This window comes from Cryptomeria japonica, chromosome 1 (assembly GCF_030272615.1).
Source record: "Cryptomeria japonica chromosome 1, Sugi_1.0, whole genome shotgun sequence".
NCBI classification, from domain to species: Eukaryota; Viridiplantae; Streptophyta; class Pinopsida; order Cupressales; family Cupressaceae; genus Cryptomeria; species Cryptomeria japonica.
Window position 1 is genome coordinate 265,931,741 of NC_081405.1, and position 17,707 is coordinate 265,949,447.

Here is a 17,707-nt window from a genome sequence, read left to right on the forward strand (position 1 = left end):
TGGTGTCCTTCGACCCCTTAAGACACCATATGACCCCTTAGGACTCCATATAGTATCGTTATGGGTCGTATGGTGTCATAGGAGGTCATATGGTGTTCTATGACCCCTTAGGACACCATCTGGTGTCGTTATATGGTGTCCTTATGGGTCGTATGGTATATTAGGAGACCATATGACCCCTTAAGATACCATATGGTGTTGTTATGGGTCGTATGGTGTCTTAAGGGTTCATATGGTTTCATATGACCCCTTATGTGTTGTTAGGGTTGTATGGTCTCCTACAACCCCTTAGGACACCATATGACCCCTTAGGACTCCATATGGTGTCGTTATGAGTCGTATGGTGTCCTAAGAGATCATATGGTGTTCTATGACCCCTTAGGAAACCATTTGGTTTCGTTATGGGTTGTATGGTGTGCTAAGGGGTCATATGGAGTCCTATGACCCCTTAGGTGTCGTTATGGGTCATGGTGTCCTAAGGGGTCATATGGTGTTCTATGACCCCTTAGGACTCCATATGGTGCCATTATGGGTCGTATGGTGTCCTAAGAGGTCATATGGTGTTCTATGACCCTTTAGGATACCATATGGTGTCCTTATGTGTTGTATGGTGTTCTATGACCCCTAGGACACCATATGACCCCTTAGGACACCATATGGTGTCCTTAAGGGTCATATGGTGTCCTAAGGGGTCATATGTTCCCCTACGACCCCTTAGGACACCATATGACCCCTTAGGACTCCATATGGTGTCGTTATGGATCATATGGTATTCTATGACCCCTTAGGACACCATTTGGTGTCATTATGGGTCATATATACCATATGACCCCTTATGTGTTGTTATCGGTAATATGGTGTCCTAAGGGGTCATATAGTATCCTACGACCCTTTAGGACACATGAATGGATCCCTATGATACCATATGACCCCTAAGAATACCATATTCCCTATAGAGAGAGAGAGAGAGATACACCTAAGAGAGGAGGAGAGTGAGATAGAGAGATAGAGACTAAGAGGGAGAGACAAGAGATAAATGAGAGAAAGAGAGGGGGGAGATAGAGATATAGAAGGGGAAAGGGAGGGAGAGAGAGAGAGAGAGAGAGAGAGAGAGAGAGAGAGAGAGGGGGGATATATAGAGAGATCTAAGAGGTGGATGGAGGGACTGGGAGAGAAAGAGAGACCTAAGAGGTGGAGAGGGAGGAAGGGATGGAAGGAGAGTACAAGAGACTAAAGAGAGAGGTGTAAAGAGAGAGAGAGAAAGAGAGGTAATGGAAAAGGGAGAGAGAGAGAGAGAGAGAGAGAGAGAGAGAGAGAGAGAGAGAGAGAGAGAGAGAGAGAGAGAGAGGTGAAAAAGAGAAAATGAGGGGGGAGGTAGGGAGTGAGTGGGAAAGAGATACACTTGACAGAGGATGAGAGTGAGATAAAGAGATAGAGACATATAGAGAGAGACTTGAGAGAGAAAGGATGGGAGAGATGATAGATAATTGATTAATCCCAAAGACACTGAGAGGGGGGGTGAATTAGTGTCTGACTGGTAAATGAAAGATTTAAACTTATTTACAATTCTATAACTGAGATTAATATGCTGGTAAGCAAACAATAATGAAGTAAAGAGAAACAAAGGAATCAACATCAATGCACACTATAACACAAATATTTTGGCGAGGAAACCCGGTAAGGGAAAAACCTCGGTGGGATTTGTGACCCACAATATTTACTCACTGGCCATATGAATAAATATTACTTAGTACAAAAGGGGCCTGCACATGCAGGAAGGCCAACTGCCTAGAACTCACTACTCAACAACAAAAGTGGAGTCTCACTGACTACAATATCACATTGATGTAAACATAAAATGAACTCTTACAACTTGCATCAAAATGTTGGATGAGTTCACTGCTATGCTCTATCTGATATCAGTTCTGCCTGTGCCAAAAACCCTAGCCATTATGCTGTCAAATGATTATGCTTATACAAAATAGTCTTCGCTCTACTCTGCTTCTTATTCACTCCAAAATAAACACATCAAAATGCATATACAACTATTCGCTATCATATCCTATCTTATCTCATATTACAGCTTTCTTTCTGTTCAAATGACCTACAAGAACTCATAAATATATGAGTCTTTACAATACAACATGGAGGCCATACAATTATAATTTACATTACAATTTATTTCACATATACAATACTTATTGTCAAGTTGGCCTAGAATGTCGGTATAATCTTATGTCAGTGTAAACTGGATGTCGGTGTGAATAAGCCTTGTTGTATCTGCTGGTGCTGGTAGGTGAAGTCTATGGCCAGTTGAACCTGTGGAACCTTGTTGCCATCAAGACAACATCCACCTTTCTCATCTGAGTGTATAATGCCAACAATCTCCCCCTTTGCATTGATGGCAACACTCATGAGAAAAATAGAAAACTGTGAATCCAAAACTGTGAGTGCTCCCTCTGAGCAAATGATCTGTTCATCTTCTCCATACTTTACTCCATGCCTTACTCAATACATTTTTCTCACTATACCACTCCCGCTTTGACATCAATGAAAACATCCACCTTTCTCATCTGAGTGTATAATGCCAACAAGAGAAAGAGAGGGAAAGAGAATGTGTGTCTGTGTGTGTGTGTGTGTGTGTGTGTGTGTGTGTGTGTGTGTGAGAGAGAGAGAGAGAGAGAGAGAGATAGATAAAGGTTGATAGCCAGAGACTTGACAGAGAGAAGGGGAGAGACTTGAGAGAAAGAGAAATGGAGTGAGAGGGGGAGAGAGAAAGAGAGTTAGAGGGAAAGAAATACTTGACAAAGGAAGAGAAAGGGAGGGGGAGTGAGAGGAAGATAATGGGAGAGAGAGAGACACCGAAGAGAGGGGGAGAGAGTGAGAGATATAGATATTTGAGAGAGGGAGAGAAAGAGAGGGATAGACAAAAGAGAGAAAGAGGGTGAGGGAGACGAGAAATAGAGGGAGAGATACCTAAGAGAGGGAAGAAAGTAGAGAGGGAGAGGCATAAGAGACGAAAAGGTAGGGCTTAATGAAGAGAGGGGGGGAATGTAGGGAAGAGACGAGAGAGATAATGTTGATACAAGCATGCTGATTACTGAAATTTGTCTGTCTGAAATTTATAAGAATACTCAAAAAACTAGAATCTTCATTATAACTCTTTGAGATATGAAACCACTCTCAAACATCCTGAAAATATATACATAAAATATAACTTTAAGTATAATGCCACATACTTAAATGTTATATTTTATGTATATATCCTGCCGAAAAACCTAATGGAATGCTAAATGAATTGCATACAAGTACATATTACTAATTTAAATTTTATTGACAGACAAACGCATACGTGGTTTACAAACTAAAACCGTGTACGTGGTTAGTATACTTTAAACCCCATATGTGGTTTAGCTTCGGTTAGGCTCGACAAAAGGAGCCTAAACGTGTATAGGGTTTTTTTAATTTGAAATACCTTGTGCACGTTTTGTGTTTTTTCATTTTTTTGGGGGGTGTGTCCACTTTTTTGCACACACCCAAAAATGACATATGTGCCAACTCAATACAAGTTTTACAAAACTATGATATATGCCATCTCAAGAATGATTTACAATGGCCACAGCTAACAATATATTACTCTAACAAATCCTATAGTTGTGGTGGATAATTAAAATCGAGCCTCTTTGAAGTACTACGTGGCTCTATAGATGCCTGTAGAACAATAATTCAAACAACAAATTAGGTTAGTTATGTCAATAATAATTTACAGTTATCAAATTAACATCAAAATAACTATATTGTATTATTATTTCTCTATAATTGTATTGTTGATTACCTCATGTCATGGTTTTTTTGTTGAAATGTGTTCTAAAAATGATGGCCCCCTTTGACGATATGGAGTCCTACCAAATTGGTGAGGTAGAGGATCCGCATTATGCACATATCGCAAAGGGGACTACACCAGTTAAAATACAATTGATACAAGCTCATAGATACATGTGTGTGTGTATATATATGTATATGTGTATACATTTATAAATTTATATATGTATATATATGTATATATACATATATATAGCTAACAAATAAGTATAACCTATAAATATATCTACTTATATCTAAATGAATATTTATAATATAGAATAAATGTGTACCAGAGGCTCTAATGGTTCTATTGTTGTCCTAGGAGGGGTCATTGTTGATGAAACAGGTTTTGATGTTACATGTGTGAAAAATGATAAGATTGTATTACAATGAATGCACATGTACTATAATAATGAAATAGAAAAAAAAAACATATGCCTCTTGCATCTATTTTTCCAATACATTCATCATTGTATAATTATAATATATTTGAAAAAAAAAATCTAAATCATGCTAGAATAACTCGTGTAGGCTCTTGAAATTATTATATCTTGATTAAAATTGTAATTAATTACCTCTTTCTGATTAGGTGTCCTCGAGAATGACCTTTGCAAAGGAGGAATCTCAACCACATGTGACATACCCTACAAGAGTAACATAATTAATATACACTAGCATATAATGTTAGCATATAACTTAACTAATCACAATTCAAATGATAAACATATTCAATACAAACTGTAAACAAGATGTGTAAAAGGAAGAATATTTTATAGCTTTCTAGGCCAAATGAAATGGTCGTAATGGTGGCATCGTGAACCTATGAAAATTTGGTCCATAGTCAACACCTGTCAAACCTCACACAAATATACATTAGAAAGTTAATATACATTAAAAAACAATAATTTGTATTTAAGGTCTTATTCTATTTTGACATGAACTATAAAATTGTTACCTTTTGTGAAGATACAAGTGCATGAGTTATGGCGGGAATGGTTGATGAAATACCAAAATTTGCTACTACATCCTAAAATGCATAATGTTTGCATTGGTTTAATTTGACCTATAATTAAAAATCTATTTACATTTAAAAATTTAAAAGTATTTAATAAATAAAATATTATAAATTCAAATCAACATACCTAAGTAGCAAAGACAAACTCCATTAGGTCATCTGTGAGTGCTATGCCATCTGGTCCGCCAACTTGACAACTAGCCCCACAACATGTGCACTTATGGGAGTTCTAACCATCTACATGTGTAATGGTATATACCCTATAGCACACACCATAGTAGGTGATTCATCGGTGAGCACCATGCATGCTAGAAGCAGATGGTCTAGTTGTAGCATCATCGTCTATTGTTGCACCATCGTCTAGACCAAGAGGCTTGGATAATCGTGTCCCATGTTGGATGATGGTGTCAGTGAGTGTGTCAGTTACTTGAAGAGTCACCATCTCTATAGGCTCCTTCACTTCAATGATACAGGGACCGTCATGTGCACAAAGGGTTTCACAACTAGTGGAACTCGATTTTGGGGGTTTTGTACTCGTCGAGCCCCTGGTTATCCTAGCTAGAGCCTCTACCTCTACCCTGGAACTCCCTCATATCAAAATAATTAAGTATCTCATTAAGGATGAACTCACAGTATAGTTTTCTCAAAAAATATAAAGGCACCTCAAGATTATTCAAAAGGAGGTTGGTCAAAAACAATCCACCACCTATCCCAATAATGTGTTTTAATGGCCACATGATTGCACCAATTTATAGGTAAACCTCTTAAAATTAAGAGGTAAGGTCTATTGGGTTCGAGGATCAATGAAAAGAGCACATATTTGTACTTTTCTTATTTCTTTATTTTTGACGACATCATATGAGAGACCCTGTGCATAAAAGTTGCAATGTGAATCTCTATATGTGTCCAATTTAGTCACTTGTTTAGAAAATTTGTCAACACTTTCCACCATTGTTTTTAGGGTTGTGTCAACGTATGCATGGTGTTGGTGTTTTGATGCCTTCAATCTAGACACTAAATTGCAAATGGTAACTCTATTTTATGCCAGGCGACCTAGTAAATCCTCCTGTGTGGTTTGGGAAGGGTTTATCGGATGATTAGGAGGATTTTAGGGCATATTTTGTTGAGGGGGGTTGTTTTGTTGAACATCTGATATCAAATTTAAAAAATAAATCAAAGTAATCAAAAACTAAAAAAATGTAGTTAAATTTTAAATAAAAAACAATAAAAATGCACAAACGAATCATAAACTTACCTCTCCAATGACGCGGCATCTTGAATTGCCTGATAGAAGCAAATACACGATTAGATTTTGTGCACTATAGCTTAGGTTTTACACAATTTTGGTAGAGGTCATGGGTTAAATGACCTAGTTGTCTTTTTTCTATAAAATTTTATAATCAGAATAACCTGATCGGGTTTTGTAAATAAAAATAACTTGATCAGTTTTAAAAAAAAAAATAACCCGATTGAGTTATGGTTTGGATTTTCCTAACTGTAACCTAATCGGGTTATGTGTGTTTTGGGTTTTTTTTAGTATGTGGCCACTTTTTTGTTCACCATCTTGGTGCACTTACCCTTATAATGTTTATATTTATACAATTCCTATTTAACTTTAATTTCAATACTCTATTTGAATGGCCAACTGTAGATATATTGATCTAGTGTATCTAGTTCAAGATATAATTATAGATATTGCAAAAATAGATATAGAAGTATATGTTACAAAGTTTTTTCTATGATAGCACTCATAGAACCTTTCTCGTAGATTTAGTGAAATTATAAATTTTAAGTAGAACATAAAAAATAGTATAAAAATGATTGAGAGGTACTTATCACATTCTTTCAAAAGATGATATGGATTAACAACAATACAATAAAATAAATAAGCATAAATAAATAAAAATTGGTAATTCGAAATATTAACATAAAATCAAATTTTATTTTTTTGTTGGTGGATTGAAGCACCACTTGTCTAGCCTATCTACTATTCAATAGGTTCACACAGTTGATGCCATGCTCTTAACATATGTCAAGATGTGATCTTTGGAACAAGATATAGACATCCATCAAAATATAAAAGGTTGTAGGAATTTCGTCAAATGATGTGGTTGTCACTACCTAATATAAATGTATGCAAAATGTAGAGTCACACATAAGATATCATAAAATTTTAATTGTTAATTTATTAAAAACTTGTACATAATACTATATTTGAACCTCACTTTCATAATTTACAATAGCAAATATATTTTATTTAAATTTTAACATTGAACCAATATATAATCACTTCCATAATTTACAATAGCAAATATATTTTATTTAAATTTTAACATTGAACCAATATATATAAACTAAATTTTTATTAATCTTACTTTACAAAATGACCTCCTAAATCTGTAATCATATTATGATGCCAAACTATAATAATTGTGTTGATATCACAACCAATTTAAAATAATAAGTTGAACTTTAGATAGAATATTTATAATATAAATTTAAAATTAGTAAAACATTCTACATAAACTAATAATACATTATTATCATTTCTTACAATTTCAATACTAGAAAACATTCATGAAAGTTTGACAAAGTTTAATTTATGAAGTGATTATAATAGTCCATGAGGAAGGTACTTCAAGTGCCCACAACATTGAAGAATGTGTCAAAATGATACATATTAGATATATAATTTTTTTAATATTTCCGTACGGATGCTTTTGAAGTGGTGCACCTCCAAACAAAATTAATAATAATTATTAGGAGTAATATAGTTCGTCCAAACATAGTGGAACGTTTTTTCCAACTTTGACTACATTTAACTTGCCTTCATTTTAAACGTGTAAGGTCAATGACACAATGTCAATGTTGTTTAAAAGGTTGCAGATTTTTTAAATTGCTATCATATTAATTATTAAAACTAGAGTTTACCACTAAGATATAAAAAGATAGACCCTTAAAGAAATAAATATAGTAATTAAAAAGTTTTAAAAGAAAAATATATAAGTTATATAATATTTTAAAATAAACAAAAAATCATGTGTATGAAATCATAGAAAATGAATTATTTATTTGTTAGGGTAAAGGATAGGTCAATATTGGCCGAGATCATTGGTCTTGTTACCAATGTAAACAGTTAGGATAAACTTATGTGTGGTATTATTATATATTTAGTTAAAACGTGCACTATTGAAATGAGTGTTGATGAATAGTAGTATTCTCCCAAGTGTAGCCACTTGATCACCACGCTAATTATTGGTTTGAAATGTGATTTCTCTTGTACCCCTCAAACAATTTATTTTCTGATCTATTTATGGGTGATAACTTGGGCTATGGGTGAGCTCTATGCCTATTAAATGAAACTAAATACTTGGGTATTTGATGTAGTCTAAAAACATCCTTGAAGAATAGATTGACCACTTGAGGAGCATTGAAGTCTAAAAGGGTGGCAATGAAGTGTGCATATTTAGTTAGCCAATCTATGATAACATAAATGTGATACTTATCTTACACCTTTGGTATGGTAGTGATGAAATCCATTGATATACTCTCCCACTTCTAGTTGGGGATTGGCATAGGCTAAAGTAACTCTAATGACAAAAAAATATCTCCCTTGGTTTGTTGGAATGTAGTTCACTCCCTTATATGTTTGAGGACATCATTCTTAAAGCCCTTCCATGAGAATTATTCTCTAATTTTCTTGAATGTCTTGAAATAGCTCAAATGCCTTGTTATTGGCATGCCATTGGCCACTCTTAAGATCTTTTGCTTCATGTTAGATTCTAGGACTATTAAGATTCCATTCTTATACAAAATGAGTCCACCAACTATTATGTATATCATCCTTAACCACCTCATCAAGGATGTTAGTACTTAGTGAATACTTTAAAAGAACATTCTACAAAAATAGAAATATTCCAATCAACTATAAGTGTGAAAAGAGAGTACATAAAGTGGAACTTTCTAGAACTGGCATCTACAACAGTGTTCTTCTTCCCCTTCACATATTCAATATTAAAAATTGTAGTTTTCTTGATACATGCTGACCATTTAGGTTCTATGAGGTTCAAGAAGAACTTTTAGACTAGGTACTACCTAAATTTCTCTACCGCATGTATAACAATGAGCATCTCTTTCTCATATATGGAATATGTCTTTTCTAGGTTGTTCAAATTCCTACACTCAATTTCTATCAAGATGCCTTCTTTGGGTGAGAATGACTCCTATTCCTCCTCCTGAGGCATCACACTCCATCACAAATAGGAGAGAGAAATTAGGTACAAGCAATAGTTATGAGCTCATTACCTTTTTTTTAGTTTTACAAAAATTTCTGGAGCAACCTCTATCCATTCCAAGGCTCCCTTATTCATCAAATTTATTAAGGATGCAATGATCTAGGAAACCCCCTTAACAAATACATGTAGTAATTACACAATCTAAAGAATCATCTCAATTATATTCATGTTGTAGGGGGTGGTTACTTTGAAATGGCTTGAATCTAAAATTATGGGTTGACTTGCACTCCTTGGTGCTTATGGTGTGTCCTAAGTATAGAATCTTATTCTAAACTCATATTTGGATTTATTTTCATAAAATGATTTATATTCCAAAGTGTCCAAGTGCTTCATGTTCTCTTCCTAAAATTTACTATAAAAAGAATGTTGTCAAAGAAAAGTAACATAAATTTAATTAATTGTTTGTTAAATACCTAATTCATACTAAACTAGTTCAACATAGCTAGGGCATTTGTTAGACCATAGGGCATAACCAAATAATTGAAATATCCAAAATTACATTTGAATACAATTTTATACACATCCCCATCTTTTATTTGAATTTGATGGTATCTAAATCTTAGATGAATGTCTAGAAATATACAACTCCATTTAATTCATCTATCCTTTGTATAGGATACTTATTATTGATTTTTTTCTTATTCAATGCTCTCTAATTAATATGCATGTACATGGTTCCATCCTTCTTCACAAAAACCACTAGGGATGCAAAGGAAATAGAACGCAGTCTTATGTCGCCCAACTCTAGAAGATCCTTCATACCTTTCTCAATCTCTTCGTTCTACCCCCTTGGATGTCAGTATGGGTGGTTATGACTAATTTTTCACCTAGTTCCAATCTAATAAAATGCCTAAATGAAACACTTCTTTCTCCTAAGTTCATTTTGGGTTTTCTACATCTAATTTTTTTGGGGTGACCAAAGGAGTGGTCCTTTGAGGAAGTGTACATAGTCATTTTCTTTAGAAATATTCTTTATGCTACCAAAAGGGGTGTCTTGGAATGCGAAGTGAATTTATTCCTCAATATCAATGGTTTTAAGATTAGAGCTCTTTTGATCACCTCCTACAGTGTTGGGGGATCAAAATTTATAACAAGACCTTTTGTGGTTACAAGAATCCTCCAATAAAAAGGAATAGTATTATCTTTTCATGATTTTGTACAAGAACAAACAATAGCCATCATATTAGCAAGTACAATGGTTACAACAATAGTGATGAAAACTTTATAATTTACCTATTAATTGGCCTACAACAATTTGGCAAAATGCTAAATGCAACATAAGAAATCAATAGCAATGGAGTTGCCTTTTTATCTTCTAAGTAAAATTACCTTGCAAGGGCCTAAGTTTCCATCCTCAGTCTATGAACCAAAGGGTTTTCATCCTCTAGTCCACAACATGTCTTGAGCAATAGGGATTAGGATTTTTGGTAATAGATTCATTTTTTCTCCTCCATAAAAATGCAACTTTGATTAAACACTATATTCATGGTCAAAAGGGTTCCCACCTAGAAATCAACGACTATGATATGTGGTGGCTCAGGGATTGTAGGGATGCAACCACTATGGCAAATGAAATGACAACATATTACACTGCTCACACTACATGTGCCAGTAATCTAGTAAATAAAATATTAGTGATATCTACATAGGTAAGAAATCCACATTTAAAGAAGTCACCAATTCAAAATAGCATTAATGGCATCCTAGTATCATGCAAAAGGGTAGGTGAGGAGAGTTGAGAAAAAGGTGAGGAAGTTTGAGTTCGGAAGTTTGAGTGCAACCATTTAGTTGTTAGGAAGTTAGAGAGCTAGGGATGGGCATGTCTATCATGAGAAGTCTAGATCATTAACGAAAGGATTTAGGCATATGAGCTCAAACAAAACACTCAATACTCAAGAAGATGCAAACAAAAAGGAAAAAATCAACTAGTTTTGACTTACCCCAAATATAAAGGAGTGGGTCTCTTGTTTTACATTTTTTCATTTAAGAAGGGGATATCACACGTTGACATTAGTTAGTAACATAGATCATGGGGTAGATTGATCCTTCTCTAGGAGTCAACTGCCTTTTAAGAGAGGTAAAGTGATATCTTTGACCTTACTTGACTTGTTATTGGGCATGTCAAATTCTTGATCAGCTCTATTTTTGGAGGAATAATTTTGGCATCATCTCTTCCTTCTACTCCATCACTTAGAGGCATGGCCCATTTCTCCTTTCCTTGGTAGATCAATTCTTGTTATCCCTTTTTTCTCTTCTCTTTCATCCCATTTCTATCTCACCAAAATCCTTAGCATTTTCCTTTATCTTTCTTCTTTAAATTGACTGACTCTTCTCTTCTTCTATTTCCAATCAATTGAAGGGGGAATATATACAATATAACTCACTCACACTCTTGTTTTATTTATTCTTATCCATGACCATATGGAAGCATGCGTCTTAGGTTGAAATCTCTTTAAGTAGAAGCAAGGGCTAAGGAGAATTCATTTCGCTAAAGTCAATGGGGGCACAATCCCAACTTCACCACTTATGATGATAGGGTCTTACACTCAACAAAACTTATTTCTTAATGAATTTATTCCAAAAAATTCATTGAAACTTCCAAATTCTAAACTATTAGTTTACTAAGATAAAAAAATTCCAACATACATTATAATAATAAAAATCATATAAAACCTCATGACGTAAAGCAGAATGTTTAAATCATACTTTAAAGTCCTTTGAAAGTGTCGTGTAAAACGTTCCCATTCGAATTTTCTCATTTGACAAAAAATTTAATGTGTGAGATTAGGTTAAAAACTTTACGTTGTCTTTGGAACCTGCTAGTCACCCTCATGGAGGCTTCGTGGGTCTCATTCTTATTCATAAATATGGGTACGACGTCCACTCAAATCTAAGCAAAAGTCATATAAGTTAAAAACCATTTCCCAACATTCTCTGTTGACAGAACAGAACAATTTCAATAAGATATCGAAAGAAACCAGCTACAGGGTGCTCAACTCTTCAAACCACCTGCATTTTATTCTATTCAACTCGTGTTTCCCAATAACAATGACATTCTCTGATGACAAGAAGAACAGGGTATGTTTCAAAATAGATATTTGCAGTATTATTCAGATGTATTGATCAACATGTTTTTCTCTTTGGTATTGTGTAGACAACGAAGTTGTTTAATGGAGCTTGCTTGGTGTTTGACGTTTGTGCAGCATTCATGGCCGAAGTTGGTTGTCAGAAAATGGCTGAATATAAAGTCCAAACCAGAAGAATTTCACGCTGATGAAATTATTCAAGGTAAAATCCCAAACCCAGTAGGAAGAACGTGCACCTGATTGCTATAATTGTGTTTCACTCTGTATTTGGCCGTCCTGCATTCTTGAAAATCTCCTCGGATTCTTGAATGGAGTGCTGCTTATCTGTTCCTACAAGTTCTGCAATATTCCCGCTAGATAATTATAATTTCTTTAAGGGGACATTAATACACTGCTCTTAAAGAAAAATAGTTTTTCTGCTTTAAGGACTTCATGGCATTTGTGCTAAAATTCACTATTTTGAAAAATGTGAAAAGTTGGGTTGTAATGTTATAAATCATTCAAAATATTTACAAATTAGAAGCTATTTCTTTCGGTCTTTGTGTAGCCTTCTTGCATGATCAGCTTTTCATTGCATTTGTCAAACATGGCAGAAAATTTGCTGAACAAAGCTAGAACAAATGACACACTGGGGAGACTGGAGCCATATATAACTCACAATACGAAGGATCAAGATCTCAGGTATTCCATTGAACTCATTTTGAATTCAGCTGAAATTTGATAAGCTATGTTGCCAGTGCCAGAATACAAAAGCTTATAAAAACCATCTTCTGAAACTCTGAGCTATTAATTCAAACCACTTTTCTTGCTACATGGCAAAGAAGAAGTAACTTTACGTTGTTTGGGTTGCAGGGTATTTGTGGGAACATGGAATGTAGGAGGTGAAGCACCCCACAGTGGCCTCAATTTGGATGAATGGGTACAGCCATCATCAGCTCCAGCGGATATCTACGTTTTTGGGTACAAACAAAATCCTCTCATTGCATTCAATTCACTGTATCGACATGACAACATATTTTCCTTTTAGAAGTCGATGGGGTTTCACTTTATGGGTAAACAAACCCTTTTACTGAGTACACAGAAGTGATTCTACTGGGGCTTTATTGCTAGGTCTACATAGGTGAGCCTATTGGGCCTTAATTATTCACAGGGCCAGGATAATTCCTCCTTTCGTTGGAGTGTTCCCCCAGTCATTGGGTTTTGCTTAGAAGTGACCACTGTGCATCTACCTACTAGAGATTGCCAATGGAAATTACATCATAGTGCCTCTAGTGGGTAGTGTGGTACAGGTTAGATGAGTATAACAAATGGGTTGTGTGCATTTGAAGCTTCTAACGTAGTTTGTTGTTTAAGTTTTCCCCAAAATTATTCTCTACAGAGTCAAACCCTTGGCACACATAACCAAGACCTTGAAATTTGTAACTGTTATTTAGAGGCATCTCATCTCTTACAAGACTCGCACAAGATTTAGACCCACTAGTGGTTCAATAACTTAGATGCTATTACAAGGAATATATCCAATCCCCTTTGATAACATCACTGGCTCCCCCACTTAGTCCCGGCCATTTCCCTAATAACATTCCTCAACTGTCATTGAGATATTCTTTAAATTGGTAGTGTGACTAATATTTCTGATCTTTCTGGTGAATTATCAACATTGAGTCATAATCTTTGGCTAGCCATTTTCCATGTTATCACATATTGCAGATGAACGATTATCTATTTTTCTTTTCCACACGTTGAATGCCCCTTTCGTATACTCTAAACTAGCTCCGGTTCTGTTAACCTAGCTAATCATATGTTTACATTGATATTCTCTCTCACACACACGAGATTGTGTATTCCTTTTACCTAGGGTCATGCATGCAATAGAAAACCCTTTTGACTGCTTTGTTATCTCCTTTTTGAAGAAAGTCTACACTCATACATGCCACCACTCCCCTGCCCCAAATTCCAGTTATACTATCTTTCATAGTGGGCACACATAACTGTGCTATAAATTAGTTGTATATATCCCCAATTTCAGTTATATTATCTTTCATAGTGGACACATAACTGTGCTACAAATTAGATGTATATATCTCCAAATTTCAGCTATACTATTTTTCATATTGGGCACATAACTTTGCTACAAATTAGGTGTATATATCTTATTTTCTGTAAGATTTGATTTTGTGACCTCTTATTAAAGAGTACAAGTTTTCCATCATTAGACTAATTGAAGATCTTCTTCAACTTTAATCCATTCTGACAATGATAATTTGTCTAGAAAGAAAAACAAAATACCCACCTCAGAAATAAAACCCAATGACTGCATTTTAGAGAAAAAGTAAAATAGATTCTCTTGTTTTGAGAAGGAAAAGCAAGATGTGCATTTTAGAGAAAAAGTAAAATAGATTCTCTTGTTTTGAGAAGGAAAAGCAAGATGCTATTAATTTGATTGAGGTGTGCGGATCTGCTAATATGATGTGCTTTTGACATGACTTTCGTCCCATTTAATTTCATTTCAGTAACACGCACACAATATATTCAAACATTTTCCTTTTAAGAAGAGAACAATCAATTGTTTTGATTTGAGAAGGAAATTAAGATGCCAACAATTTTCATTAGGGTTTCCATAACTGTAAGCCTAATGTGGATTTGCATCTGCCTTGTTTTTCCAGGTTTCAGGAAATCGTCCCTTTAAATGCAGGGAATGTGCTGGGTGTAGAAGACAATGGCCCTGCTGCAAAATGGCTGGCCTTTATTCGCCACACATTAAACACAAACATAAATCAAAGCAGCAGTTTCACACCTTGTAGCAGGGATGACCCAACAGCTTCACCAGAGCAACTTTACAGTTTCGATTTTGATTTTGTAGGTTCTGAATTGCATGAGAATTCTGCTCCTTGCCAGAGGAATTCCTCTCGGGTCTCATTCGGATCAGTTTCATCAGAGGATGCATGTGACTTCAGTGGAAGAGAATCACCCTATACTGTTTTGTGCAGCCCAGTATCATTTAACTTCTCATCAGACAGATCCTCATCCAACTCAAGTGAGATGAATGGCATATTTAATTCAAGTGAGCCAAAGTACTGTTTGGTAGCCAGCAAGCAGATGGTTGGCATGTTTCTCTGTGTTTGGGTGCGTAGTGATCTGAGACAGCATGTCCGAGATATAAAAGTCTCTTGCATTGGTTGTGGGCTAATGAGTTACCTTGGCAACAAGGTAAGAAAAGAAAAATATAACATTCTGTTAAAAGTTCATTTGATGAACAGAGCATCTTATAGTGTTAAAAAGTTATTTACATCTTCCTTTGTGTAGTACACTCAGAGAATTACTTCTTTAACAGATATTGTACATACTTACAGGGTTCTGTTTCGATCAGCATGTTATTCAATCAGACAAGCTTCTGCTTTGTTTGTACTCATTTGACATCAGGGGAGAAAGAAGGTGATGAGATACAGAGGAATTCTGATGTGAGGGAGATCATAAAGAAGACCCACTTTCCCCAAATAGACAAGACTTTTGCAGAGAGAACTCCAGAAAGAATTTTGGAGCATAAGTAGGTTTCAAAACTGTATTCTGATACTTTCCAATAGATTGATAGATTAGGCCATCTTTAAACAAAATACAAATGAGGAAACTTCAAAAAAGATCTTAAAATTTACCTCCATAATGCATTGATAGATTAGGTCATTTTTCAAAAAAATCCAAATGAGGAAACTTCAGAAGAGATCTTCAAATTTACCTCTATAATGTACTGCATTGGCTTTCTATGATATGCTGATTATCTAAATTGACTTTGTGATTTTATTTTGCAGTCGAGTTATTTGGCTTGGGGATTTGAATTATCGTCTTGCACTTCAATATGCTGACTGTAAAGAACTCATGGAAAAAAATAACTGGGAGACTCTGTTGGAGAAAGATCAGGTAGTTTCAAATTTCCTATTCTATTGAATGATTTGTGAGGATCTAAACATACAGTTTTATGATTTATAGTTTAATAGTGATCTATGAAATATTTTTCATGCTCTGAAATAGTACTGAATTTTTTAGTGCAACTTGAAAGTTAATTTTACTTCAAAACTTCATGTTTGTGAACTCAATCAAATCTGGGATTTCCATGGCAGCTTCAAATCCAGAAAAAAGCGGGACATATATTTGAAGGATGGAATGAAGGGAAAATCTATTTCCCTCCTACTTACAAGTATTGCAGAAATTCAGATCAATATGCTGGAGTAAACTGTAGATCAAGGACAAAACGACGCAAACCAGCATGGTAAGTGTAACTTGACATATTTTATGGTTTTGGTCTTTAGAAGAGTTGGGGATAGAAATTCGTTCTGATAACTATGGAGACTGGACAAAAAAATGAGTTTCAGAAGGGTAGGGTTTGAAAATGGGTTTTGAGTTTATTATAATTCCTTGTCAGCATCTATTCTGTATATATCTGCAGGCATTCTTACTGTAAAGAACATGTATAATTCAAAAATAACTTACAGGTCTTTAGAAGATTTAAAATGTATAACTGTTTGCTTTGTACTTATTCAATTGGAAGGAAATGTGATTTACATGGTGAAGGTTGTATTGAGACAATCCTAAAAATTGTGAAGCGTAGTCTAATCATTTTTAAGTTTAGATACATTAGTTTTATAATAAAAACATATAATTATTTAGATATTTTTATGCATTATTTTAATTATAATAAAAATATATAATTATTTAGATATTTTTATACATAATTTTAAATATTATATGTATTTTGTATTACAGGTGTGATCGTATACTTTGGTATGGTGAAGGTATGAGACAACTTTCTTATGGTCCTGGAGAATCGAAATTTTCAGATCATCGACCTGTTTATTCAATGTTTATGGTTGAAAAGGAAATGCTCAAGAAAAGTAAATTAAAAAATACTTTGATGAGCTTAGGTGTGAGATTCCAAGTGGAAGAACTCCTCCTCAAAACCAAAATTTGTCATTAGATTCTTTGATTAATCCAAGAATTTTAACCTCAGAAATTCTTGCAATTAGCTTAATCATACACAAACTATCTATTAAAGTTTTTGGCCATAGAAATATGGAGATAAAAAAACTTCAAGGTTATTATACGGATCTTTTTTGTACAATATGTGTCATATGCTAGATATACTTTTTCATAAAACATATACTATTATGTGGTTTTCAAATAACCAATTGCTGAAAATCTAAGATATTGGATGTACATTTTGAAAATAAAAGTTATTTTATGGAAAGAGAATAACTAGCCACTACACTACTATGGATGGGGTATGTTTCACCCCGACCAAATATTTAATTGTGTTGTTAACTTTTCCCAAATGTTTGAAGTTGTATACCTCTTCTAGAATTTCCTCATTATTGTTGGCCACTTCTTATGAATCATCATTATAAAAGTTGTTTATCTTTTCCATATTGATCCTATGAGTCATATCATTTAAAAAAAAG

General features: G+C 34.5%; 1 protein-coding gene across 1 annotated transcript; it reads left to right on the forward strand.

Moving 5' to 3' along the window:
• Positions 1-12,222: 12,222 nt before the first annotated feature.
• On the forward strand, positions 12,223-17,381 carry LOC131075741 (type IV inositol polyphosphate 5-phosphatase 6). Its single transcript, XM_058012620.2, has 9 exons — positions 12,223-12,252; positions 12,378-12,462; positions 12,854-12,941; positions 13,113-13,220; positions 14,924-15,467; positions 15,611-15,804; positions 16,064-16,172; positions 16,373-16,521; positions 17,016-17,381. The coding sequence occupies exons 1-9, from the start codon at positions 12,223-12,225 to the stop codon at positions 17,224-17,226; spliced, it is 1,518 nt and encodes a 505-aa protein (XP_057868603.2). The 3' UTR covers positions 17,227-17,381.
• Positions 17,382-17,707: the final 326 nt, after the last annotated feature.

Excerpts from the sequence above, each read along its gene's own strand:
- LOC131075741 (XM_058012620.2), top strand. The coding sequence starts at position 12,223 with ATGACATTCTCTGATGACAAGAAGAACAGG. Across the intron at positions 15,805-16,063 it reads GAAAGAATTTTGGAGCATAA|TCGAGTTATTTGGCTTGGGG; the intron begins GTAGGTTTCAAA and ends TTTATTTTGCAG. Across the intron at positions 16,173-16,372 it reads CTCTGTTGGAGAAAGATCAG|CTTCAAATCCAGAAAAAAGC; the intron begins GTAGTTTCAAAT and ends TTTCCATGGCAG.